Here is a 25,963-nt window from a genome sequence, read left to right on the forward strand (position 1 = left end):
CGCCCCGTCTTGCCTGCTAGTGAAGTGCCTGCCTCCTAGAGCTCGTTCCCCACACCGCTGCCCTGATTCTGTCCCGCACAACGTGCCCGCCAGCCGCCATTGGCCATGGCAGGGCCCCGCGGCCACCTCTTGCTCTGCTTCCTGGCTCTCTGCTTGGCAGGCCCTAGCTTCTTTGGGGAGCAGAAGGTGAGTATGAGCTGGTCATCGGTGGGGCGTGATATCCAGGCTCTCCTGGCCATGGTGGGAGCAGGGAGGGTGTGCTCGTGGAGCAGGCACGGGGCTGGTGACACACATGGCAGCTGCTGCTTGTCTGACCTTCTCTGAGCCGGACGGAGGGCTGGGCTCTTGTGCCCACTTCCCCAGGCTGAGGTCTGTGTTTTCAATGCTTTGGGGTGGCAGGGAAGCTCAGCCTTCCCTCCTGTCTCTGGCTAGCCAGCCAGGTGGTGTGGGCAGCTCTCCCAGGGCTCCTCAGCCTGAGGGTTAGGGGTATGGAGCCAGGCCCATCCCCCTGCCTGGAATAAGGCCTGGTTTCTCTCTGGCCCTGGCTTGAGGGTGGGAGATGTGATCACCCCCAACCTCGCGGAGCTGACAGACTTGAGAGGCTCACAGTCTGAGAGGCTGTGTGTAGGCATGCTGGGTGTGTGTGCACCTGTGTGTGTGCCTGTGTCCTGCCCTGAGAGTGCCCAGAAGCACAGTGAGGTCTATGCATACCCAGTCCTCCTGGGCAAACAGCAGCCACCAGTCACACCCTCACATCTAATAACACAACCCTGTGTTCGCCAAGTACACAGCCCTGGGCACAGGGACGTCATGCCTTCGAATCTTCCCAGTCCCCGAGCAGCGGGCCCTTTTCTCCACCTGAGGCAGCCAAGGCCCAGGGATTATAGAGACAGGTTGGTCCTGCTCCAGAGCCACGCTCTGCGAGTCCCGATTCGGCTACGAGGAAGGAGCTGACAGGGTTCGAAGGCACGACTTCGGGTTTGCGTGCACAAGCCCCCTTCGGACTGCCTGTCTGCAGATCCGCCCAGGCCCCACTGTGGGGACGTTATCCCGACTGGAGTTTCTGTAAGAGCCCCCTACCCTCGGCGTGGTGACAGTCCTCGAATCACTGACAGGCAGACTGAGGTCCCAAGAGGGCGAGGACTTGCCCAGGGCCCCACTGCCAGGCAGGACCAGGTGGGGACCCAGGCCCCGTGCCACCACGGGGCTCACTCATTTGCCTGTGGTCCCTCAGAGGAGGGGCGGGGAGAGGGGCCTCCCCAGCTTCAGGGCCAGGTCAGGGTTGGGGATGGGCAGATCTGAGGCTGAAAAAGTTAGGGAGATGGTGGCAGAGCCAAGGGTTTCAGGCCATGCTGAGCCCTGCAAGTGGTTCTGGCTCCCTCCCTGCCTCAGTTTCGTCATGTGTATAACACAAGGGAATTTCAAAGGTCACCTCATGTTCTTGTGACAGGGGTCTTTGGGGGGATACTCAGGCTGGGAGTTTTTCCTTGTCACATGTGTGCTGCATGCTAAGTCGCTTTAGTTGTGTCTGACTCTTTGTGACCCCATGGACCGTAACCCACCAGGCTCCTCCGTCCATGGGATTCTCCAGGCAAGAATACTGGAGTGGGTTGCCATTTCCTTCTCCAGGGGATCTTCCCGACCAAGGCATTGAACCCGTGTCTCTTAGTCTTCTGCATTGGCAGGTGGGTTCTTTACCATTAGCATCATCTGGGAGGCCCTTTCTTGTCACAGACCACCTGTAAATCTGCCTTCTGGGCCTGGGGCTCAGCCAGCCGGGGCAAGGGAAGTAGGCCCTGGGGATTTTGTCAGGAATGTGTCAACGCTGGCCTCTCAGCACTCTCGGCATCTTGTGTAGCATGAGACTCACTGTGAACCTTAGGAAACTGAAGTTCTGAGGGGACGGATAACTTATGGGTCACAGTTAGTGAGGAGTAGGACTCTGCCAGATGGAGGTTCAGGCAGTGAGTCAGGGAAGGCTTCCTGGAGGAGGGGGCTTAGCACCTGCCTACTCAAGTCTCTGCCAGTGCCCCTTCTGCTGGGCACATGCTGATGCAAGTGAAATCTGCAGGCTTCAGCTGGGGTTTGAGGGGAGAGGGACATTGATCTACAACAAGGAGAAGTTTGGAGATCCCTTGGTCTTGAGGGAGTTTGGGTTTTGGGCCCTAGACCCCAGCTTGGGGGAATTTCTTTCATCTTGTCTCAACAAGCTTAACACCTCGTGTCTCCTTAACTTCCCCAGCAGTGTCTCTGTGGGAAGCAGACGTTGCAGAATCAGTTCTGGATTAGGACAGGGAGGGGGGCAGTGCCCGCCCGGCTCAGACGGGTCCTGAGATGCCCTCGGGAAGAAGGGAATCTGATTCAGCACTCGGCTGGGATCCAGCTGCACTCCACCCAGTGGGATGAGTGGTGAGGTTGTAGGCCGCCAGGCAGAGGGGGCCTGAGTGCCCACCTCTGGTGAGGTCCCAGAGAGGTGTGATTTGGTCACTGGTTTATCCATCCATCCATCACCGATTTACAGATGCAACATCTCCTGAATGTGTATCCACTCCACCAGCAGGGCACAGGCTCCAGCTTCCTCCCGTACTGGTAACTCGTGCCCTACTTAATGGAACCCCCTCTGTCCAGGAGTAAGGACGGTGCCCTCTCGCTGGTCCCCAGGCCCCTGGTGATGGTGCTGGCAGCTGTGTCTGGCTGGCCAGGTGGTCCTCAGGGGAACCAGCTGCGTGCCAAGCCTTTGCCCTGAGCCAGCAGCTGCCTGGCTGGGAGTTACCCAACTTCCTAGTTGCTCTCTGGGTCAGCAAAGCCCGAGTGTCAGGATGGGGAATGAGACCACAGCATCCAGCCTACAGCCAGCCTGAGGCCTCCTACAGCAACTTCCCTCTTTGCAGACCACAGAGGGAGCGGAAAAGGCCAAATCGCAGCAGTGGGGAGAGGCCCCGGGCCCTTCATGTTTGCCAGAAAAGGGCTCAGGCGCTATTTCTCCTTTTCTCTCGCCTGGGGAGCTGCACATCTGTGATGTGTTCTAGGAAAAAGAGATTCTGGGTTCACTCCCTTTGGAGTGTGTTCAGCATTTTTCAGATGGGAACTTCTCAGCGTCTCCAGGCCAGGCCTCAAGTCCCTAAAGCCTCTCCTCATCAAAGTGCTCCTCCCTGGGGTCTCTTCTCCCCTGGCAGCCGGAGTGTCGCTCAGGGTCAGTGCTGGAGAAGGCTGGAACATTGTTGCCGTAATGGTAGCCCCGGTGCTGGTGGACTTGCGGGGGCTGTGACAGGCCAGCAGGTGGGACTCGAGGGCTTTCTTGGCACTTGGATAACTCTCGTCCCTGGCCCCTGCTCTGTTCTCCATGCAGCAGTCAGAGGACCCATTGAAAACACAAGTGAGTCCCGGCGCTCCTCCGGACTCTACCTCCCCTCGCTGGCCTGGCCCGAGCCCCTCTGCCTGTCTCTGCCTCATCACACGCGGCTCTTTGCTTCTTCCCACTTACTGGCTTTTGCCTCTCCTGTCTCCTCTGCCAGGAGCACTGTCTCTGATCAGTTTTCATGCATCCTGCAGGTCCCAACTCAACGGCTGCCTCCCCGGGATGGGTCCTTCTAGCTCCCTCACTGCCAGCACTGCCCGCCTAGTGATGGGCAGTGGCCTCCTGGGTCCCAGCTGGCATGTGGGGTCGTGGGTTAGGCCTGGACCAGGGCTTGGGGCCGCTTGGCCCAAACTCAGACTCCCTCCCACACGCCTGCTCGTGTGGGTCTATTGCAGGCGTGGTGCTGGCTGCTGGGCCTCTGACCTGAGGGAGCAGGCAGGGCCCTCGGCTGGCGGAGGCGGTCAGCATAGAGCGAGGGATGTGCTCAGAGCAGGGGGCCAGCTGGACGGGCAGCCCCGCGGCATGTGGCTGAAGCTCTCGTCCTGCGTGGGGCTGGGGCATGGTGTGGCAGTGTATCTCTGTCACTTAGCGTTTGTGTTTAAATGAAAGGTGAGAATTGGCACTAGGCTGAGAGCCTAGGTTCAAGTCCCTGAGTGGCTACCGGCGAGGGCCACTTGCCCGGGGTTCAGTTTCCTCCTCTGAATCACCCAGAATGGAACAAAAACGCCAGATGCCCTTTATGTCAGAAGGCAGAGACTCGGGCTTCTGTGTGTGCCTCCGGGCCCCAAGACAGAGGTGCATGGCTGGGGACATAGGGACGCACTGTGGCAGGGGACAGCCTGTGACAGGCAGGGCCCCCCCAGACTCAGGACCTCCTCGATGAACAGATGGGGAACCAGCGCCTGGAGAGGGGTGCTCGGCCTCGCTGTGACCACGAGTCCTGGCTGTGTGCAGGGTCCAGGCCCCTCACTGCAAACCCTGCCCCTGGGCCAGGTCCGGTCCAAACGCTGCGATGTGAAGACCAAGTTCGTCACTCACATACCCTGCACCCCATGCCCCGCCATCAAGAAGCGAGTGTGTCCCTTGGGCTGGATTCGGGCCTTCCCGGAGAAGATCTCACAGGACTGCCGGTGTGCATCCCCACCATCGCTTGCTTCCAGGGGTGTCCTGTGGGGTGGTAGGGGACCAAGAGGGCTTGGCAGGCCTGGGGAGTGAGGGCAGGGATTCACTCATCTACATATCTCTTGGCCCCTCCAGTGAGGCAGGTAGGCAGGGAGAAAGGAGCAGGAGGCGGGCCTGACGCTATTTACTGAGCGTCCGCCGCGGGCCAGGCCTTGTGCTCAGCTCGGGGCCAGGAGGGAAGGGATGGGGGAGTAGTGAGAGCCACGGAACCCAGGGTGGGAGGCTGGGCCGGGGGCTGCAGGGGGCAGTCCTCACCTCACCCTGCCCATCCTTGGTCCCCAGATACGAGGTCCAGCTGGGGGACTCTCTGTTGTCCATGAGCGGCTGCAGCCTGGAGTGTTGGAAGGACATGGTGCAGAAGGCCTGCTGCCCGGGCTACTGGGGGTCCCAGTGCTATGGTATGGGGGTGCCCAGCCCTGCTCCTCACGCCCCCGCCCACTGGCATGCTCCTTCATCTGGCTCATTTAATGCACAGCTTGGCCACCTGACTCGGCTGCCCCCAAGGGAGGGACCACATCTGGGGCTGCCCAGAGCTGCTGGGCTTGGGTGAACTGGGGGTCCTTGGGACAGACCTGAGTTCTGTGTGGGGGGGGGTTCCGCAGAGTGCCCTGGTGGTGCCGAGACCCCATGCAGTGGCCACGGGACCTGCCTGGATGGCCTAGACGGGAATGGGACCTGCGTGTGCCAGGTGAGGGCCCGGTGGCACTGGGTGGGGGTGATCGTGAGGGGCTGCACTAACTTGGTGCATCTCTCCACCAGGAGAACTTCAGTGGCTCAGCCTGCCAGGAGTGTCGGGACCCCAACCGGTTTGGGCCTGACTGCCAGTCAGGTGAGCGCTGGCCCAGCAGGAGGGTAGGGCCGGTGTCCACTTGGGGGCCAGTGTGGACCCAGTCCCTCCAACCAACCGCTGTCAGACTCCCTCTCAGCCGTCCAGCCTCACACGTCTCCTCTGGGGACACGAGCTTTGCTTGGTCACATCTCTAGCCCTTGCACGTGCTGTTCTTGGAGGCCTCCTCCAGGAAGCCTTCCCTGAGCCCCCAGACTAGGCCAGGTGCCTGCCCTGGGCTCCCACCTCCCCTGTGGTCCTGCCCCACGCCTCTGTCATCTGGAGGTTGTGCCTGCGGGCGCTGAGTTCTGGAGATGCAGAGGGCAGGGGCTCGACATCCCCGTGTGCCTGCCGGGGGGGGCCGGGATCCCACTTTCCCTGCGTGTCCCTCCCAGTGTGCAGATGTGTACACGGCGTGTGCCGCCACGGGCCGCGCGGGGATGGAAGCTGCCTGTGCTTCGCTGGATACACTGGAGCCCACTGTGACCAGGGTGAGCAGCTGCTGGGCTGGCACTCCTCACCAGCCAGAGCAGGATGGGACCTCTGCCTGCAGCCGGCTTCCTTCTAAGTGTGAGAGGCTCACAGCTGGCTGGGGGAGGGGGTGTCATCTGAAACCTTCACCGCCCACAGGCCCAGAGAGGGTGGGGCCCTGGCCAGGGTCACACAGCAGAGTGGGCAGAGCCTCTTCGCTCCAGTGTTCCTCCCCAGCCTGGAACCTGGAGCTGCTGCAATAAATCCTCTCCCTTCTCCACTCAGAGCTGCTCGCCTGCCAGGCCCTGAACTGTCCTCGGAACTCCCAGTGCTCTGAAGAGGCCCCCTCCTGTAGCTGCCTGCCTGGCTATACGCAGCAGGGTCATGAGTGCCGGGGTAAGTCAGGGGTCTAGAGGAGGCCGGGGCCCCAGCTCGGGGCGAGCATCCTTTTAAAGCAGCGAGTACAATCTGGCCATTTTCAGGGAGGGAGAGCTGTCCCTGAGGGAGGGAAATAGGGCCCGTCCCCAAGGTGTGGATCAGTCTGCTCACCCGTCTCTGGGCCATCCTGGTTAGAGGCTGCAGAGGGCGGGGCTCCTGGGGGCCCGGCTCATGTGGGCTCTCTCTGTGCCCCCGCAGCCTCCGACCCCTGCCGGCCGTCACCCTGCTCCCCGCTTGCCCAGTGCTCTGTGGGCCCTGGAGGGCAGGCCCAGTGTCGCTGCCCTGAGAACTACCACGGGGATGGGACGGTGTGTCTGCCCCAGGACCCGTGCACCACCAACAACGGCGGCTGCCCCAGCAACTCCACCTTGTGTCTGTACAGGAAGCCCGGCCAGGTGAGCTGGCGGCCCCCAGCACTCCCCCACTCACTCTGGCTGTGGGTCTGTCACGGCTCTGGGAGCCTCAGCTGCCCCATTTATAAAATGAGAGGAGGATGACCGCCTGCATCTGGGAGGGCAGCCGTGGGGGCCCAGCGGAGATCTCTGGGTTCTCATGGATGTGGTGTCACCCCACCCTCCCCGGCTGGGCGGGCCAGGCCTCCTGCTTATGTAAGCCAGGCCTGGTCAGCATTGCCCACGACAGCTCCGCGGGCTGCTTCGCCCACTGCTCCGCCTTCTCCTGTGACCGCTCAGCCACCTGCCAGGTGACCCCTGATGGAAAGACCAGGTGAGCACGGGGGCCTCGGGCTGGGCCCCAGGGACAGCGGAGAGGGCTGCTGGGCCGGGGCGAGTGTGTATCCGTGCGAACCTCAGGGCCTGTGTGGATGGTGGGTGAAGGTTGGAAGGGGGAGCCTGGCCATGGCCCCCAGCCTGACTGGTTTCTACCCATGTCCCAGCTGTGTGTGCAAGGAGGGTGAGGTGGGGGATGGGCGTGCCTGCTACGGACACCTGCTCCACGAGGTGCAGAAGGCCAGCCAGACGAGCATGTTACTGCGGCTGAGAGTCACCTTTGCCATGCTGGGTGCGTGACCCTGCCACCTGCCAGAGACCCCACCCCTCACGCCCAGCACCCTGGGTGGACTCTCCGGAGATGCCTTGTTTCTCTGCCCAAGAGCTGTAGAAGCAGAGCATGGACTGGGTTGGGGTGCATGATGGAGGTGGGAGCTAGCCCCCCAGATGCCGATGTCCTCATTTACCCGAGACCTACCCCAACATCCCCCCGCCCCCCAACAATGCTCCAAGACCCAGGACTAATGCCTGAGGGCCTCCTAGACCCATTCTGACGTGCCCCCTCCTGCCCCCAGACCAGGGCTGCCGGGAGATCCTCAGCACGTCGGGCCCATTCACCGTGCTGGCACCACTCGTCTCCTCCAGGACTATGAACGTGAGCTCCCGCTTCCTCCCTGGACCCGCCCCAGGCTGAAGGGCCTGGAGAGCGTGCCCACCACCCGCGCACTCGGGACCAAGCCCTGGGAGGCCCCCTGTCCTCCCATTGCTTGGGTGGGGTGGCACGATAGAGGACCGCCTGCCCTGGGCCCACTCAGCACCCCTGCCCCTGTGCCCGCAGGCATCCGTCGCCCAGCAGCTGTGCAGACAGCACATCATCGCCGGCCAGCACATGCTGGAGGAGGCGGGGACCCAGGCTCCACGCCGGTGGTGGACGCTGGCCGGGCAGGAGATCACTGTCAGTTTCAGCCGCTTCAGGGTAAGCAGGGGCCCCGGCCTGGAGACCAGAGGAGTCACAGGTGGGGAACACAGCCCAGGAGGAGGCGTGGAGGCGGACAGAGCCTTAGGATAAGGGGTGGATGTTTGGAGTCTGAGCTAATGATCTCATGTCTCGTCAGAAATATACCTACAAATACCAAGACCAGCCGCAGCAGACATTCACCATCCACAAGGCTAACTACCCAGCAGCCAACGGCCTCTTCCACGTCGTCACTGCCTTGCGGTTGCAGCCCCCACCAGAGCTCCCTGAGGACCCCAAGGTAAGCTATTGTTCCCCCAGCCCTGTGCCACTGGATGACCTCTGACCTGTGCTGAGTTCAGAGAAGGCCCTCAGCAGCTCTGGGCAGGGCTGGAGCGGAGCACCTTCCCCTCTGGGCCCTCACGCTCATGCCTTCTTACAGAGGACCATCGGCCAGATCCTTGCCTCCAATGAGGTGTTCAGCCGGTTTGAAACCATCCTGGAGGTGAGTCTGGGGGAAAGTCTGATCTTTTGGGCCAGGATCCCTCAGTGCCCAGAATGTAGCCGCACAGTGACCTGGGTTTCTGGAGTAGGATGGGCCTTGGCCCACGCCCCTGTCCCAGAACCTGCCCATCCCCATCCTGCAGCTGTGGTAGCGTGAACCCATTGCCAGTGTCTCCCACTTACTCCTGGTGGCGTTCCCTGCAGACTGAGCGCCGCAGGGCCCAGGCAGGACTTAGAGGTAAGGGCTGGCCTCTTACCTCTCTCTCCCCACTACAGAACTGCGGGTTGCCCTCCTTCTTGGATGGGCCCGGGCCCTTCACAGTCTTTGCCCCCAGCAATGAGGCAGTGGATGGCTTGCGGGATGGCCGCCTGGTCTACCTCTTCACGGCGGTAAGCTCATGAGAGAGAGGGGGCTGGGGATACAGGGCCCAGAGCCTTGAGCAGCCAAGACCCCTCTCTCCTGCCAGGGTCTCTCCAAACTGCAGGAGCTGGTGAGGTACCACGTCTACAACCACGGCCAGGTGAGAGGTCCTCTGGGAGGGTGGCCAGCTGACACCTGCCTCTGGGCCCTCAGAGGATTTGTCTGCAGAGGCCGGTCTTCCCCTGGGCTGCCTCCTCCTCCCCACTGCCATCTGGACTCTACAGCACAGGGAAAAGTCTGGGGACCAAGGTGGTAGCCGCAAGTCACCTAGGCAGGACTGGGCATGGCCCCAAGCTGTGGCCAGTGCCCGGCCTAAGGCCACCCTTTCCTCCACCCCAGCTGACTGTTGAGAAGCTCCTCTCCAAGGGTCGGGTGCTCACCATGGCAAACCAGATCCTGGCTGTGAATATCTCAGAGGAGGTGAGCGCCACAGGGATGGACCAGTGGAGGGGCTGGTGATGACCAGCCAGTGTCAAGCCTCTTTCGGACCTGCTGTTGTGCTTTGAGCCCTTTGAGCCCAGGCAGGCCCTGTGGGGGTCATGTGGGAGCAGGCACAGCCCAAATCCCTCTCCTTGGTCCCAGCAAACGGGGGGCTCTGTGTGGCAGAAACCTCATGGATCAGGGAGTGGAGGCTGGAGCGGTTCTGCCAGGGCAGACGTTGCCGGGGGGCAGTGACGAGGTGGCTGGCAGGGGGGCCTTGACAGTGCGATGAGTGCAGAGGGGAGCCAGGCCGAGGGTACACTCTGGGCTCTGCCACAGGGGCGCATCCTGCTGGGACCTGAGGGGGTCCCCCTGCGGACAGTAGATGTGCTGGCTGCCAACGGCGTGATCCACATGCTGGAGGGCGTCCTGCTGCCCCCGACCATCCTGCCCATCCTGCCCAAGCTCTGCAACGAGGAGCAGCACGCGGTCGTGGCGGTGAGTGCCGCTCGTGTGGGGGCCATCTTCCAGGGAGAAGAGGCGCCTCTGTCTAGTCCTCTAGAGAGTGGGTGGCTCTGGGGCTCGGACGTAGGCCCCACAGTTTGGCTTGGATGTCCCCCACCCAGCTCTCAGCAGTCCTCCTGACAGGCCCTTGGCCATCACTCATGCCTTTCCACCCTGTTCCCAGCCTCCCCGCCCAGGCCTCGGCTGCTCTCACACGAGCTCTCTCACCACGAGGCCTTCACCCTCTTCCCTCTGCCTGGAACGCCCCCTCCCCGCCTCCCCAGCCCCCTCCTGTGGTGACTCTTCTCCTATCTCAGGTCTTGGCTCAGTGCCACCATCTTAGGGTTTGCTAAATAAATAAACCATGACTAAGCCTTCTCCTCTCCTCCCCCGGCCCTGCCCAGGGCTCCTGTGTGGACTGCCAAGCCCTGAACACCAGCACGTGCCCCCCCAACAGCGTGAAGCTGGTGAGCATCCCCTGGCCCGGTCCTTGGGGGCTGACTCCTGACTGCCCAGTGAGGTTTCTGCCCTGGATCAGGGTGGGGAAGCTGGGCTGGGAGACTCGGCTGGCCCTGGAGGCACAGCTCCGCTGACAGCAGAAGTGCCTGGCCCAGGGGTGGGGGTGAGGTCTTTTGACCAGGGCTGCCTGGCGAGGGGGCCGGCCCAGGACCCCTGCCTGCTGACCAGCCTGGCCCGGCCCACCCAGGACATCTCTCCTGAGGAGTGTGTCTACATCCATGACCCTACTGGGCTCAACGTCCTGAAGAAGGGCTGCGCCTACTACTGCAACCAGACCATCCAGGTGAGCCTGGGCATGGGACGCTCGCTCCCTGGCGACCCGGGGCACTGGGGCACCCGGGGCACCCGCCAGGATGGCTGGGTGGGCTGCCATCCTCAGAGAGCTGTGCTGCATCCTAAGGGTGGAAAAGGGGTCCCAGAGGGGCCTCGGCCACCCCCTGCTGCAGACATGGGACCAGAGAGCAGAAGCCAGCTGGACCTGGGGGTCAGCGTGGCTCCCAACAGACCCTCAGATGTGTTCTCTTACAGAAACCTGGCTGCTGCAAAGGGTTTTTTGGGCCTGACTGTTTACAGTGTCCTGGGGGCTTTTCCAACCCCTGCTATGGCAAAGGCAACGTGAGTCCTCTCCTGCCCTGGCATGAAGGGTGGGGGGATAGGGGCGCCTAGGTTGAGCAGAAGTCACCCGTGAACCCTCCAGGGCCAGGTGCCTTTTAGGGGGCTGGTTCTTTTGGCAGCGTCTGTGATTCATGGTCTCTTCCAGCAGGAGGTCTTCTGCAAGGAGCAGGAGTGCAGAGTTAGGCTGTGGGGAGAAAGGGGTGTTAGGGGAGAGGGTGTGGATAATCACCTCCCGGCTACTGTTCTTGCCTCCTGCTCACCCCCAGTGCAGCGATGGGGTCCAGGGCAGCGGGGCCTGCCTCTGCTTCCCAGACTACAAGGGCATCGCCTGCCACATCTGCTCCAACCCGAACAAGCATGGAGACCAGTGCCAGGAAGGTGGGTGGTCCTGGCCAAGACCCCCTGCCAGGGAGATAAAGGGTCTGCTTGCAAGGTGGGCTGGGGACTCCCAAGACATGAAATAGAACCTCAGGAAAAAGGGTTCAGGCCACAGATCATGGAGAAGATTTTGGAAACACAAGCAGGTGTCTGATCCATGCTGGAAAGACAACCACAGTTCAATCTAAAGCATGAAGGGTTTAGGTCAGACACACAGAAGAACTTTGTGATGGTGTTGGGAGCAGGGCAGCTAGAATAGGGTGACTGTAAGCAACGAATTGCTCTGTTCTTGTTTCTTCCCCTCTCCTTTCGAGTCTGGGATGACTTGACTTTGTGACCCTGCAGTCAGACCTTTTCTGGCTGCTCCAGTCCCAGCATTGCCCAGCTGCGTCCTGGCTCCCAGCCAGCCATGCCTCTGCCTCAGTTTCCCTGCTCCGTCTGCTCCTTGCAGACTGCGGTTGTGTCCACGGTCTATGTGACAACCGTCCGGGCAGTGGGGGGGTGTGCCAGCATGGCACATGTGCCCCAGGCTTCAGCGGCCGCTTCTGCAACGAGTCCACGGTGAGCTGTGGGTCCACGGAGCAAGCCCAGCAGTGCCACCCACATGCCCGCTGCGTTAACCAGGGGGGTGTCTCCAGGTGAGGACGTGGGCTCCCTGTCTGCTCCCCTGCCTGCCGTGACCGTGCTTTGCTCAGAGCTCCCTGAGGCTCACTGGAGGCCCTTCGTTCACCCACCCCCAGGTGTCTCTGTCTGGATGGCTTTGAGGGTGACGGCTTCTCCTGCACACCCAGCGACCCCTGCTCCCGCCCAGACCGCGGCGGGTGCTCGGAGAACGTGAGCCTGGCCCCTGCCCTGAAGGCCTGACCCATGGGCTAGAGGCGGGACTCCCTCGTCCCCAGCCTGCCACCCTGAGTCCTTTATCCATGGCTCTCACAGGCTGAGTGTGTCCCTGGGGTCCGGGGCGCCCACCACTGCATGTGCCACAAAGGCTGGAGTGGGGACGGTCGTGTCTGCGTGGCTGTTGACGAGTGTGAGTTGGACTTGCGAGGCGGCTGCCATGCTGATGCCCTCTGCAGCTATGTGGGACCCGGGCAGGTGAGCTTGGCAGGCCTCAAGAGAGCAGGGTGGGGTGGGCGTGGGGGACTCTCCCCCCAGCTCATCTGACTCTAGCAACATCCACTCTAAGAACTCAAGCTCAGGGTCTTAACTCAGACACGATGCGAATCCAGTTCTGAAATGTTGAGTTGTACAATCTGAAAGCAGTGGACAGGTGCTAGATGCCAACATGATGGTTACAATAGTTTGAGAGGAAGGTGCCAGTCTAGGGCAGTGTTGTTCCCAGACCAGAAGGCTGTGACTCCTGCCTCTCAGGGGTGAGGACTCTCATAACCAAGAATCCACGAGTTCTCTGCTCTAACTGGCCTCTGGGGCCATTGTCTTATGATGAGTAGCTCATCCACTCGCTCGCTGGTTTCCCACAGGTCACCAGGTACCTGTCACATGCTAGTCACTGTTCTAGATGTAGGGATTCAGTACTGAGCAAAAGCTCGAAGAGACCCCTGCCCAAGGAGAGTGACATCCCGAAATCTGTAGACTCGTGCACATCCAGCTCTGGGACTTGGGAGTCTAAGAATCCAGTCAAAGGATCTCAGAACCTGAAACCTTCCCTGTGAGGCCTGTGAGGCCTGGTGAGCCCGCAGACTGGCTAGCGTTGAAGAATCGAACATGCAAGCTAGGAGGCCAGGCCTGGCTGTGTCAAGGTCAGCCTCTGGGTGGTCCGGGCTGGCGCAGGGACCCGTGGGCTCCCTCTGCTCCTGGACCACACCCATGGGGCCTCAGCAGAGGCACTCAGGTGACCTGAGAGCTGGATGTGAACTCCATCAGGAGCTTTCAAGTTCAGAGCTGAGGATGGAGTAAGCAGCTGGAGGTGCCCCCAACACGCAGAGAGGGGCAGCTGAGATCCGGGGGGTCTCCCCTGCAATGTGGACGCGGGCTGCAGACCTCAGCAGCCTGGCCGGGCCCCAGGCTGCACAGGAGGCCCCTCTTGACAGCATCACTTCCTGGGATTCTTCCGGAGAGCCAGTCTCCCCTCAGGGCCTCAGTCTCTGCACTGGAACATGACCCTCCGAGGGTGGGGCTGGGAGAAGCTCCTCCGGGGTCTGAACAGGCCTTTCCAGAGGCGCTCGCCCGTTGAGGGCTGAGTGGTCGGGGAGGAAAGGGTTTTGGGCTTCTGGTGCGATGAAGCTCCCCGCCCCCAACCTCTCCGTCTCCAGAGCCGGTGCACGTGCAAGCTGGGCTTCGTGGGAGATGGCTACGTGTGCAGCCCCATTGATCCCTGCCGGGCGGGCAACGGGGGGTGCCATGATCTGGTGAGGGGGTCCCTGAGAGGTCTCCGTGCCCAGGGGAGGCATCTGGGTTGGGGGAGGTTGGCCCCCGCAGTGTCCTGTCTCCGGTCAGGATTGGGATCCTTCTGCATCCCAAATCTGAACCCTGTCACCTGCTTGCCCATAAGATAGCTTTGCCGCCTCCTTATGAAGGCTGCACCCCTGCCCAGACTCCATCCCCACTGCCCGACGCGCCTCCCCGCCCCACACCTTTGGCCTGGCTAGCTCCTCCTGCTCTCAGCTCAGGCCTCTCCTGAGGGTCCAGGGCCTCCCGGCTGCCCCGTCTGCTGTGGTGGGTCAGTGTGACCCATGTCAAATGCTCACTGGTCTTGGGGGGCAGGGCCAGGCCCAGCAAAGGAGCCGCTTGAACACAGACTGGGTGGAGAGAGAGGGGTGGGTAGGTGGACAGACAAGTGGATGGGCCGGGGTGAATGGAGAGATGGCCAGGGGTGCTATCCTGCTCGCCATCGGGTGCTGAATGGAGGCCGTGTCTGCCCTTCCACCCCAGGCCACCTGCCGGGCAGTGGGGGGAGGCCAGCGGGTCTGCACATGTCCTCCTGACTATGGGGGTGATGGCTTCAGCTGCTACGGAGACATCCTCAAGGTGAGTGGTTCCCTGCTCTCCGACAGGAGTCCTCTCGTGGGTGGGGAGGGCGCTGGGGCAGTGCTCAGGGTCCCTGGGAAGGGGCTCAAGTCTGGCCCTAGACGGGTGACTTCAGCTTTTTCTCTCCCTTCAGGAGCTGGAGGCAAACGCCCACTTCTCCGTCTTCTACCAGTGGATTAAGGTAGGATTGGGTGGAATGCTGGGCTGGGGACTCACATCCAGGCCATGTAACAGCAGGGGGTGGAGGGCAGGCCAGGAGGCTGGGAACGGCGATCTCAAGGCGGTGGCTGCCTTCATGACTCCTGTACCTCCACACACCACGTGCACAGGGGGCCGGCATCACTCTTCCTGCCGACAGCCAAGTCACAGCCCTGGTTCCCTCGGAGTCTGCCATCCGTCGGCTGAGCACCGAGGACCAGGCCTTCTGGCTTCAGCCAAGGCTGCTGCCGCAGCTGGTCAGGTGGGCTGCCAGGGCTGGGCTCTTGGAGGGGGCTCTCATGCGAGACCCAGCCCCTTCCCAGAGGTCCTCAACTTGGCATGTGTTCACCCTTTGGGGTGAAGTGTATAGGTTACACTAACCTGGTTCCACGGCCCCCCTAAACTGTGTTCCCCCAGGGCCCATTTTCTCCAGGGCGCCCTGTCCGAGGAGGAGCTGGCCCGGCTGCACGGGCAGAATGTATCCACCCTGAACCCCACCGTACGCTGGGAGATTCACAACGTCAGTGGAGTATGTGGTGGGCTTTGGGCAGAAGGGGCCCTATGGGCATGGGGTCGATTCGAGTGGTGGCTGCAGGCTTCAGCCCAGGGTCTCCTTGCCCTGCCAGGGCTGAGCCCAGACGCTGTGCTCAGAACACATTTGCTGCCGGAATGAGTGCCCGGCTGGGGGTTGTCCATCGTGGTCTGCATATGCACCCCTGTCCCCTCATGCCTGGGCCCCAGCGAGGGTCTGTGTGCCCATGTGGTAGGTGCTGAGTGAGAGGGTGTCCAGGTCAGTTGGGCACCTTGTGGCCAGCGGCCTCTGTTGGTGCTATACCCACTCTTAAGCATCTGCCTGTGTCTCCTGAGCTCTCCCTGCTGCCTTCCAGAGGGTCTGGGTGCAAAATGCCAGCGTGGACGTGGCTGACCTCCTTGCCACCAATGGAGTCCTCCACGTCCTCAGCCAGGTATGGCTGGAGGGGACATGCGCACAGGGACGCTTCTAGGCAGGGCAGGGGGCAGGGACGTGCTGACCAGCTCCCGTGCTCCGTGCTAGGTCTTACTGCCTCCAAGAAGGGATGTGCTGGGGGGGCAGGGGCTGCTGCAGCAGCTGGACTCGGTGCCTGCCTTCCACCTCTTCCGGGAGCTGCTACAGGTAAGGGCGGGCGGAGGGGGGCGTCTGGTCAGGGGTGCCCTCCCCCTGGCTGTGGCCGGGCTGCTGGCTCCCAGGGCGGGGCCTGAGGGCGAGCGGGCCACCCCTGACACCTGCCCCCTGCCCCTAGCGCCACAGGCTGGTTCCCCAGATTGAGGCTGCCACCGCCTACACCATCTTCGTGCCAACCAACCGCTCTCTGGAGGCCCAGGCCAACAGCAGCAGCCTGGTGAGACCACCGGGACTGGGGCCACCGGGGGCGGGCCAGCCTCCCATCGCACGGCCCCTGAGCGTCTCCTCCTCGCTCCAGGACTCGGACGTTGTGCGACACCACGTGATCCTGGGCGAGGCGCTCTCCACAGAGGCCCTGGGCAAGGGGGGGCACCGCAACTCCCTCCTGGGGCCTGCCCACTGGCTTGTCTTCTACAACCACAGTGGCCAGGTTGGCACTGGGCAGGGGGTGGGCAAAGGAGACCCTGCCCCCAGCACCCTGCTCCTGAACACCCCTTTCCTTTGGAGTTCCCCCACCTGGGCACCTCCAGCCTGTGGTCCAGGGACGGCCCATCCCGGGAGACCCCCCTAATCCATGGGGTTACGCCAGATCTGGGGCACCTCCCTGGCCTGCAGCCCCTGAGGTAAGGGTGGGGAGGGGGTGGGAAGAGGGCTTCAGCCTCTGCCCCCCACCCCAGCCCGAGGTGAACCATGTGCCGCTGGAAGGCCCTGTGCTGCAGGCCCCTGGCCGCTCGCTCTTCGGCCTGTCGGGGGTCCTGACGGTGGGCTCAAGCCGCTGCCTGCACAGCCACGCAGAGGCCCTGCGGGTAAGAGGCCGGGCAGCGCTGGCTAGTGGGAGGGGCACCTGGGGAGGGTGGGAGAGCTGTTAGCCCGCCGAGGAGGCCAGGTGAGTTTGGAGCCCCCCGCCTCAGGGCTGCCTAATCCTCTGCCCTCTTTCTCCTCAGGAGAAATGTGTGAACTGTAGCCGGAAATTCCGCTGCACTCAGGGCTACCAGCTGGAGGTGAGAAGGGGACCGGCTCATTCCGTCCCTGCTCACTGGCTCTCACGCGCCTGAGGTGTCCAGGCTCCCCAGCCCAGCTCTGCTCACCCGGGCATGGACTCCTGGACAGCGTGGGCCACTCGACTTGCCTGGAGGCCCGGAGGCCTGGGTCATGTCTGCCCAGAGGAGGCCTCACCCAGACTCACTCAGCCTGTGGCCCACGTCTGGGTCTCACCCACCCTCTCTTCCTGGGGTCTGTCCTGGTCCTTCTTTGACCCTTTTGCTATCTGTCCTGTTCACCTGTCTCACCCGCTGATCACTGTAGTCTGTCGGTCTGCCCATTCACCACCTTGCCCCTCCCTGACCGCTGGCTGAGCCCTCTGCCTGTCCCGTTTCCAGGACACCCCCAGGAAGAGCTGTGTCTACCGGTCTGGCTACTCCTTCTCCCGGGGCTGTTCATACACGTGTGCCAAGAAGATCCAGGTTTGCCCTGAAATAGGCCCCCCACCCCACCCCCCACTTTGACCAGAGAGGAGGTGGGAGGGGGGCAGGGCAGGAGGCCAGATCAGGCTTCAGGGGCAGTGGTGAGGGCTGGGACACAGATGAAGCCAGGAAGCCACGGCCTGGAGGAAGGGGAAGGGAGAGAGGCTGAGGTTGGAGGGGCCAGTGTGTGTCCCTGAGGCCACGTCTCCAGGGACTGGGGGTGTAGAGGGGGAGAAAGGGCTCAGCCTGGAGCTGACTGCACCAGCCAAGCCCTGGGGCAGCAGTGGGGCAACTGCGCCCCCCACCGTGGGGTCCGGCCTGGCCCTTCCTTCAGTTCTGTTGCAGAGGCTTGTAGAGGGCAGGCTCCGTTTCTCTGAGGCCCCAAGATGCCCGGCCCTGCCGTCCCCACGGTTTCCCACCCCCTGACGTCCTCATGCTCCCCGCAGGTGCCTGACTGCTGCCCTGGCTTCTTCGGCACCCTGTGTGAGCCGTGCCCGGGGGGTCTGGGTGGCGTGTGCTCAGGCCATGGGCAGTGCCAGGACCGGCTCCTGGGCAGCGGGGAGTGCCGCTGCCATGAGGGCTTCCACGGAACGGCCTGTGAGATGTGCGAGCTGGGCCGCTACGGGCCCAACTGCACCGGAGGTGAACCCGGGGGGCGAGCAGGAGAGGTGGGGACGCCGGCCAGGGGCAGCGGGGATGGAGACCCCAGAGCAGGGCACCGGCTGATGCCTGTCCCCCCCACCCCGTCCTGCTCCCAGTGTGTGACTGCGCCCATGGGCTGTGCCAGGAGGGCCTCCGCGGGGACGGAAGCTGCGTCTGCAACGTGGGTTGGCAGGGCCTCCGCTGTGACCAGAGTGAGGAGCAGCCCCCCAGGGAGAGGGGCGAGCACTGGGGAGGTGGTTCCAGGGTCCGCATGGTCACAACCATCATCCTCCTACCCTCCCAGAAATCAGTGGCCCTCAGTGCCTGCAGAAGTGTGACCCCAATGCCAAGTGAGTGAGCTCGGCCCTGGGGCCAGTGGGCGGGGGTGCTGGGGCCAGGGCGGGGGACCGGCAGGCCCGCCTGAGCTATCGCCGTCCCCTCCAGCTGCGTGCAGGACTCGGCTGCAGCCCCTGTCTGCGTCTGTGCCGCGGGGTACTCGGGTGATGGCGTCTCCTGTTCAGGTCCAGCCACTCCACCGCCCCAGAGCCCTTTCCATGCCCTTTAGATCCAGTCTCTGTCCCCTCTGGGGTCTCACCCTCCCCCTGGCCTTCCCCTTTCTCGCCTGCCCTGCTCCTGGTCCCTGCTGCCCCGCCCCCGCCCCGCTCACGGCTCTCTCGGCCCGTCTGCCCCGCCCCCGCCCCGCTCACGGCTCTCTCGGCCCGTCTGCCCCGCCCCCGCCCCGCTCACGGCTCTCTCGGCCCGTCTGCCCCGCCCCCGCCCCGCTCACGGCTCTCTCGGCCCGTCTGCCCCGCCCCCGCCCCGCTCACGGCTCTCTCGGCCCGTCTGCCCCGCCCCGCCCTGCTCACGGCTCTCTCGGCCCGTCTGCCCCTAGCGGTGGACCCATGTGCGCGTGACCATGGCGGCTGCTCCCCCCACGCCAACTGCACGACCGTGGCACCTGGTCAGCGGACGTGCACCTGCCTGGACGGCTACACGGGCGACGGGGAGCTGTGCCGGGGTGAGGCTGGCTGACGCGGGCTGAGGGTCTGGCTTCAGTCAGACCAGGACGGGCTGAGGGGCGCACGGGAGTGTGGGTGCTCAGAGTAGGGGGAGAGCACCCAGACGGACGGACGGACGGAGGGGCTACCCCTCATCCCAGCGCCTCTTCCCCCAGAAGCCAACAGCTGTCTCATCCGCCATGGGGGCTGCCACATGCATGCCGAGTGTATCCCCACAGGCCCCCAGCAGGTGAGATGACTGGGGGAGCCGCGCACTGGGGCTGGGCCGTCCCACAGGGCGGGTGCTCCTCAGACCAGGCCCTCGGAGGGGTGCGCCTCCATCCAGCAGCCCCGCTGACTGGGATCTGTGACAGGTCTCCTGCAGCTGCCGCGAAGGTTACAGTGGGGATGGCATCCGGGCGTGTGTGCTCCTGGACCCCTGCTCCCAGGTCAGGCCCCCAGGGCACCCCCAGCGTCCAAGAGGGAGGGGCCGGGGAGGGGGGGCCCAGCCTTCCTGAGCCCCAGCGGGGTCCTGAGTGCCTCTGAAGGGACAGCCACCTTCGCCACCAGGTCAGGTGTGAGCAGGAAGAAACGGGTTTCTGGGGTGTGGACAGGGAAGCTCGCGGCCCCTTCCCCAGGGCTGGTCACGGCTGAGGAGGGCTGGGAGTCACCGCTGCCTCTCTCCTGTCCCCACCGCAGAACAACGGAGGCTGCAGCCCCTATGCCGTGTGCAAAAGCACAGGGGATGGCCAGAGGACCTGTGCCTGCGACGCAGTCCGCACCGTGGGGGATGGCTTCACCTGCCGAGCCCGCATCAGCCTGGTAATGATGCCCAGGGAGGGCCCTGACCCAACCCTGGCAGTGCCCGCCATGGGCCTGAGCCATGGTGTTGGCTATTGCTCCTGATCCTGACTCCACCTGGGCCTGACCCAGTTACGGTCCATGAAACCCATTCTGATCCCAGAGCAGACTGCCCTGGCTTTCCTTTCTTCGTCTCTGCCTTGGCCAGACCTTGGGCTCCCGGTGCTGGGACAAGCACCAGCCCTGACTGCAGGCCGACCAAACTCTGAGCTGACCCTTGCCTTCCCTGCCTCAGGAGCTGCTTCGGGACAAGCACGCCTCCTTCTTCAGCCTCCATCTCCTGGTGAGTGACCAGCTGGCCTCCACATCCTTGGTCCAGCCTGGGTCTCTCTGACCTGCAGGTCCCACCTGTCTCTGAGCCTTGATAGTCTCATTTGGTCAGAAGCTGGCTGCTGGTTTGGTTTCTGAGTCCAGGTCTTTCCTGGAAAATCAGTAGAAGCCTCAAGTTGGTCCCAAGTTGCCCTTCCCACTCAAGCTGTTACCCTCTCCCCTCAGGAATACAAGGACCTCAAGGGGGACGGGCCTTTCACAGTCTTTGTGCCGCATGCAGATCTGCTGACCAACATGTCACAGGTGACTCAGCCCTTGGAGCAAGGCTGGGGTGGGGTGGGCCTGCTGGGCTGTGGGCCCTACCTGGGCACAGAGGTGGCAGTGAGGCCCCTGCACCCTTGTGACTCCCACTGTAGGACGAGCTGGCCCGCATTCGTGCCAACCGCCAGCTTGTGTTCCGGTACCACGTTGTTGGCTGCCGACAGCTGCGAAGCCAGGAGCTGCTGGAGGAGGGCTATGCCACCGCACTCTCGGGGCATCCGCTGCGCTTCAGCGAGAGGGAGGTAGGCCCAGCTCCGCCCACCCCCGATGCGGGCTGTCCACAGACCAGCACTCCACTGCTCTCAGGGTCCTCGCCTGGGCCCTGCGCCCGTGCCTTCAAGACCCTCTCACCTTCCCAGGCTGGCTTTACTGACAGGGAGATGACACCAGCCCTGGACGCTGCCTACTACCAGCCAGGGGCTAGTCCTGGGCTCAGGACTTCTGAGTGTGGCCCCGTGTCCGTGGGGCTCCCACCAGCCAAATCCAACAGCTGTTTCCCTGGGCAGGAGGCGAGGCCCGCGCTCTGCCTTGATCCTGCCCACTTCCTTCCCCAAGATTCGCCCAACCAGGCCCCCAACCACTTGGCTTCATTCCGTCCCGGGCCCACCCCCAGGGCAACATCTACATCAACGACTTTGCACGCGTGGTGAGCAGCGACCAGGAGGCTGTGAACGGTGTCCTGCATTTCATCGACCGTGTCCTGCTGCCGCCGGAAGTGCTGCACTGGGAAGCTGATGCTGCCCCAGCTCCGCGGGTAGGACCTGGCTGCGGGCCTGGGACCCTCCCTCACCCCCTTCCTGACCTCGCTGCTCACTGAGCCCCTGTCCCCAGAGAAACTTCACTGCTGCTGCAGAGACCTTCGGTTACAAGATCTTCAGTGGCCTTGTGACGGTACTGCCCCCGTGTGAGCTTTTCAGTGTGTGTGCTCATACGTGCCCGCACACCTGGCTACACACATGTATGTACATGTCTGTCGGCCTGGGATGGCTACAGAGGAGGTGGCTGGTGGGAAGGTTACCCGGGTCCCTGGAGCCTCTCCCGGGCCCCTCCATCAGCCCACTGGCCTCGGCCGGGGCTGTGACCACACCTCCTCTCTCACCAGATGGCTGGCCTCCTGCCCCTGCTTCAAGATTCCTCCCACAGGCCGCTCACCATGCTGTGGCCCACAGATTCCGCCCTACAAGCCTTGCCTCCTGATCGCCAGGTCTGGCTCTACCATAAGGACCACCGTGACAAGCTGGCAGCCATTCTGCGGGGCCACGTGATCCGCAACGTCGAGGTAGGTGCACCCCCAGGGCGTGGTCCCTACTGCCTGCCCCTCAGGCTGCTCACCCAGCTCCAACCAGGGCTCCATGTGTTCAGGCCTTGGCATCTGACCTGCCCAACCTGGGCCCCCTGCGCACCATGCATGGGACCCCCATCTCCTTCTCCTGCAGCCATGCACGGCCGGTGAGTCTGGGGAGGATGCTTGAATGAGGGCGGCAGGAGGCAGTGGCCTGGACAGTGGGGGCTGCAGTATCCCTGTGACGCCGCCTGCCTACTGCACACCCCTCCCCGGCAGGGCGCGCTCACGGTGGGAGAGGACGCCGCCCGAATCGTGCAGCGACACCTGCCCTTTGAGGGGGGCCTGGCCTATGGCATTGACCAGCTGCTGGAGCCGCCTGGCCTTGGTGCCCGCTGTGACCGCTTTGAGACCCGACCGCTGTGGCTGGTGAGGGAGGCCACAGGCCAGACGCGGAGGGGGGTGCCAAGGCCACTTGGCACTGTCCTGTCCACCCACTCGACTTGCCGTGTTGCCTTCCTCTCCTCGCAGAAAGTTTGCAGCATTTGTGGGCTGGAACCCCCCTGCCCTCCGGGCTCACAGGAGCAGGTAAGGGGCTGGGCACTAGGTGGTGGGGTTGGGCAGGGCCCAACAGGCGCAGGTTTGCAGCCCGATTCCTCTTGGCCCAGGGCAGCCCTGAGGCCTGCTGGCGCTACTTCTCCAAGTTCTGGACGTCCCCTCCGCTGCACTCCTTGGCCCTGCGCAGTGTGTGGACCCGGCCCAGCCACTGGGGTCACCCCCAAGGCCTGGGCAGGGGCTGCTACCGCAACTGTGTCACCACCACCTGGAAGCCCAGCTGCTGCCCTGGTCACTACGGCAGCGAGTGCCGAGGTGAGTGTCCCGAGGCTGCAGACTCTGCCGCCCGGGCCTCCCAGCCCCCAAGACGGCTGGGAGCACAGCAAGGGGCTCAGGGTGGTCAGGCTGGGGTGAGTGGACCTGCAGGAGAATGTGTTTTGAGCAGAGGTGGGGGTGTAGGTGGAACAGGACCTGGTGGACTGGGCTAGGGGTCCAGGTGTTCTCCAGGGCACGGGGGCTGGGGGTGCATGTGCGGGGCTCCTGACGAGGCCTGACCTCACCTCTCTCCTCATCCCCTCCCTGAGCTTGCCCTGGCGGCGCCAGCAACCCCTGTAACCAGCGCGGCTCGTGCATGGACGGCATGAGCGGCAGCGGGGAGTGCAGGTGCCACACGCGCTTCGCCGGCACGGCCTGTGAGCTCTGTGCCCCGGGAGCCTTTGGGCCCCTGTGCCAAGGTAGGCTGTGCTGCCCGGCCCTGCCCTGCTCCCTGACCCCCCTGGCCCGTGTGCCAACACCATCCTGCCTGTCCCTCTCCCCAGCCTGCAACTGCACCTCCCACGGCCGCTGTGACGAGGGCCTGGGGGGCTCCGGCTCCTGCTTCTGTGATGAGGGCTGGACGGGGCCACGCTGTGAGGTGCAGCTGGGTGAGTGGGCCCTGTGTTTGTGCCCACCCTGCACACACCAGTGCGTGCCCCAACTGCACACTCGGATGGAAGGGAGTCCAGGAGGGCAGCCACTAACCTGATGTGTGGGGTGGGCCCTGGGGGACAGAGCTGCAGCCTGTGTGTGCTCCGCCCTGCGCACCCCAGGCCGTGTGCCGCGCTGGCAACAGCTGTGAGTGCAGCCTGGGCTACGAAGGGGACGGCCGCACGTGCACAGGTGAGCAGGGGTGGAGCGCCCACTCCCCTCCCATCCCCTCCCGTTACCTGGTCCAACACCCTCCTCCCCACCTCCAGTGGTGAACCTGTGCCAGGATGGGCGTGGTGGCTGCAGCGAGCATGCCAACTGCAGCCAGGCGGGCACAGCGGTCACCTGCATCTGCTGGCCAGACTACGAGGGCGATGGCTGGAGCTGCCGGGCCCGCAACCCCTGTGAGGATGGCCTCCGCGGGGGCTGCAGTGAGCACGCCGACTGCCTGAACACTGGGCCAGTGAGCAGGGGGAGCCAAGCCACCGGGTGGGGGGGGTCCCCCCGATTTTGGCTGCCCCAGGCCCCGAAGGGTGCCCACCTCTCTCCTGCCCCAGAACACACGGCGCTGTGTGTGCCACGCCGGCTACGTGGGTGATGGACTGCAGTGTCTGCTGGAACCTGAGCCGCCCGTGGACCGCTGCCTGGACCGGCCGCCTCCCTGTCACGCAGACGCCGTGTGCACTGACCTTCACTTCCAGGGTGTGCTTCCCCGCCCCCTCCCCGCACCCTCACTTGACCGGGTGATGGCCCACTGACCATGCACCCCTCCCCTCTGCAGAGAAGCGAGCTGGTGTCTTTCACCTCCAGGCCCCCAGTGGCCCTTATGGCCTGAACTTCTCAGAGGCCGAGGCGGCTTGTGGGGCCCAGGGAGCTGTTCTTGCCTCTCTCCTTCAGCTCTCTGCTGCCCAGCAGGTATGTGGGGCCTGGGAGTCTGAAGCCAAGCCTGTGGGGGCCCTTTTGAACTGGGCCTTGGGTCTCAGCCTCCGCTTCTCCCCTTACAGCTGGGCCTCCACCTCTGCCTTGTGGGCTGGCTGGCCAATGGCTCGGCTGCCCACCCCGTCGTCTTCCCGACGGCAGACTGTGGGGACGGCCAGGTGGGCGTGGTCAGCCTGGGCGCCCGGGAGAACCTCTCGGAGCGCTGGGACGCCTACTGCTTCCGCATGCGAGGTACGGCCGCCCCTAAGCCCGCTCGCTTCTGTCTCCCCGCTGACCCACTCACTCACTGTACTGCCTTCCCTGCAGACGTGGCCTGCCGATGCCGCGATGGCTTCGTGGGCGATGGGACCAGCGTGTGCAATGGGAAGCTGCTGGATGTACTGGCCACTACCGCCAACTTCTCAATCTTCTATGGGGTATCCAGGGGCCAGGGGTGTGGTGCAGCGGGGATCCTTGTGGAGGGAACCCACCCACAACCCTGTGTCCCACCATCCCCAGATGCTACTGGGCTACGCCAATGCCACCCCGAGGGGTCTCGAGTTTCTGGACTTCCTGGATGACGAGCGCACCTACAAGACGCTCTTCGTCCCTGTCGATGAAGCTTTCACCGACAACACGGTAACGGGGAGTGTGGGGAGCACAGGGCCTGACTCTGCTTGCTGTGCTTGGTCCACAACAGCTGTGCTGTGCCCACAGACCCTGAGCGGTCCAGACCTGGAGCTGCATGCCTCCAACACCACCTTCCTGAGCGCCAACGCGAGCCAGGGTGCCCTGCTTCCCGCGCACTCGGGCCTCAGCCTCGTCATCGGCAACCTGGGCCCCGGCAACAGTTCTCGGGCCCCTGAAGTGAGTCTGGAGGTGGCTCCTGCCCTGCTGGCCAGCCCTCACTGATCATCACTGGGCCTGACTCCAGTCTCCCTACAGGTCCCAGGGGCAGTTGTGGTCAGCCGCGTCATCGTGTGGGACATCCTGGCCTTCAATGGCATCATCCACACTCTGGCCAGCCCCCTGCTGGCGCCCCCGCAGGCCGTGAGTTGAGCGTGGACAGGCGAGGAGGGGTGGGGGGCCGCTGCGGCCGGGTCCCTCACGCTCTCCTTGTTTGCAGTGGGCAGTGGTGGCCCCAGAGGCCCCGCCTGTGGCAGCGGGCGTGGGGGCTGTGGTGGCTGCTGGAGCCGTCCTTGGCCTGGTGGCCGGAGCCCTCTACTTTCGTGGCCGAAGCCGGTCCGCAGGCTTTGGCTTCTCTGCCTTCCAGGTAGCTGGGCAGGGGGCTGAGGGAGGTGTGGGATCTGGGCCAGCAAGGCTGCTAAGGTCTCACAACTCACCTGCCTTTCTAGGCAGAAGATGCTGCTGCTGACGACTTCTCCCCGTGGCAGGAAGGGACCAGCCCACCTCTGGTCTCCGTCCCTAACCCGGTCTTTGGTAGCCACGAGGCCTTTTGTGAACCCTTTGATGTGAGTGGGGTTGGGGGGGGTGGCAAGGGGACCTGGGACCCAGCCTCGGCCCAGACACTAACCGACAGCCGCCCGCTCAGGACTCGGTCCTGGAGGAGGACTTCCCCGACACACAGAGGATCCTCGAGGTGAAGTGACGCAGAGGCACGAGGGAGACGGCTTTTATTGCCCGGAGAGGGCGGGACAGGTGGGGCTGGGCCTGATCCAGACAATAAAGGTACTCTCAGCGGATGTGCGCCATGTCACTGAGGAAGGGCGTCTTCATGCAGCCGGTGCAGAGCTGGTCCATCCAGAGCGGCGCCTCGTGCTGCAGGGGGGTGCGGCGCGGGTAGAAGGTGAAGTCCACGCGGTAGTTGAGCAAGCAGCTGAGGGAGGCCATGTAGAGGTCGGAGAAGCGCACCAGCCGCCGCGAGAAGTAGGTGGGGTTGTGGAAGGTGCGGAAGATGCTCCCAAACTGTGCGTTGAACAGCGCCTTGGTGACGCACCTGCCGAAGGAGACACGGGCACTCGGGGAGCGCCCGAGGGGGCGGGGCCTCCTGCCCGGGCCC

The 25,963-nt window shown here is 63.8% G+C and overlaps 2 protein-coding genes across 5 annotated transcripts in view; one reads left to right on the forward strand and one right to left on the reverse strand.

The window, feature by feature from the left end:
• STAB1 (stabilin 1) lies at positions 1 to 25,646 on the forward strand. Of its 4 annotated transcripts, none has more exons than XM_027522345.1 (69): positions 3 to 186; positions 4,313 to 4,488; positions 4,823 to 4,938; positions 5,143 to 5,228; positions 5,300 to 5,369; positions 5,762 to 5,857; positions 6,123 to 6,233; positions 6,474 to 6,670; positions 6,871 to 7,001; positions 7,171 to 7,295; positions 7,579 to 7,658; positions 7,842 to 7,979; positions 8,119 to 8,259; positions 8,401 to 8,463; positions 8,739 to 8,852; positions 8,930 to 8,983; positions 9,223 to 9,303; positions 9,643 to 9,801; positions 10,212 to 10,274; positions 10,514 to 10,609; positions 10,855 to 10,941; positions 11,208 to 11,319; positions 11,771 to 11,957; positions 12,060 to 12,153; positions 12,256 to 12,414; positions 13,593 to 13,688; positions 14,212 to 14,307; positions 14,441 to 14,488; positions 14,637 to 14,767; positions 14,923 to 15,034; positions 15,393 to 15,470; positions 15,560 to 15,658; positions 15,786 to 15,884; positions 15,966 to 16,097; positions 16,345 to 16,473; positions 16,612 to 16,668; positions 17,047 to 17,130; positions 17,577 to 17,772; positions 17,889 to 17,984; positions 18,077 to 18,122; positions 18,217 to 18,293; positions 18,665 to 18,790; positions 18,947 to 19,020; positions 19,145 to 19,219; positions 19,470 to 19,592; positions 19,867 to 19,914; positions 20,127 to 20,204; positions 20,318 to 20,464; positions 20,836 to 20,976; positions 21,054 to 21,113; positions 21,325 to 21,501; positions 21,585 to 21,671; positions 21,784 to 21,933; positions 22,036 to 22,092; positions 22,173 to 22,374; positions 22,644 to 22,793; positions 22,878 to 22,982; positions 23,110 to 23,217; positions 23,295 to 23,488; positions 23,583 to 23,727; positions 23,807 to 23,940; positions 24,030 to 24,195; positions 24,271 to 24,380; positions 24,463 to 24,582; positions 24,661 to 24,810; positions 24,889 to 24,993; positions 25,070 to 25,216; positions 25,299 to 25,415; positions 25,496 to 25,646. In XM_027522345.1, the coding sequence occupies exons 1-69, from the start codon at positions 106 to 108 to the stop codon at positions 25,550 to 25,552; spliced, it is 7,746 nt and encodes a 2,581-aa protein (XP_027378146.1). In that variant the 5' UTR covers positions 3 to 105; the 3' UTR covers positions 25,553 to 25,646. The 4 variants fall into 4 exon arrangements, with proteins under 4 accessions (XP_027378149.1, XP_027378146.1, XP_027378147.1 ...); XM_027522346.1 differs by having other exon boundaries at positions 4,352 to 4,488; XM_027522347.1 differs by lacking the exon at positions 21,585 to 21,671.
• The window catches only part of NT5DC2 (5'-nucleotidase domain containing 2), a 51,479-nt gene continuing 51,076 nt past the window's right edge, over positions 25,561 to 25,963 (reverse strand). The window contains exon 14 of the mRNA XM_027522349.1: positions 25,561 to 25,900. Within this exon, the coding sequence (XP_027378150.1) occupies positions 25,639 to 25,900 (262 nt within the window). The 3' untranslated portion in view covers positions 25,561 to 25,638. The remainder of the gene's footprint in view (positions 25,901 to 25,963) is intronic.

Source organism: Bos indicus x Bos taurus, chromosome 22, assembly GCF_003369695.1.
Source record: "Bos indicus x Bos taurus breed Angus x Brahman F1 hybrid chromosome 22, Bos_hybrid_MaternalHap_v2.0, whole genome shotgun sequence".
NCBI lineage: Eukaryota > Metazoa > Chordata > Mammalia > Artiodactyla > Bovidae > Bos > Bos indicus x Bos taurus.

Excerpts from the sequence above, each read along its gene's own strand:
- STAB1 (XM_027522345.1), top strand. The coding sequence starts at position 106 with ATGGCAGGGCCCCGCGGCCACCTCTTGCTCTGCTTCCTGGCTCTCTGC. Across the intron at positions 9,304-9,642 it reads CTGTGAATATCTCAGAGGAG|GGGCGCATCCTGCTGGGACC; the intron begins GTGAGCGCCACA and ends GCTCTGCCACAG. Across the intron at positions 12,154-12,255 it reads GCGGCGGGTGCTCGGAGAAC|GCTGAGTGTGTCCCTGGGGT; the intron begins GTGAGCCTGGCC and ends TGGCTCTCACAG.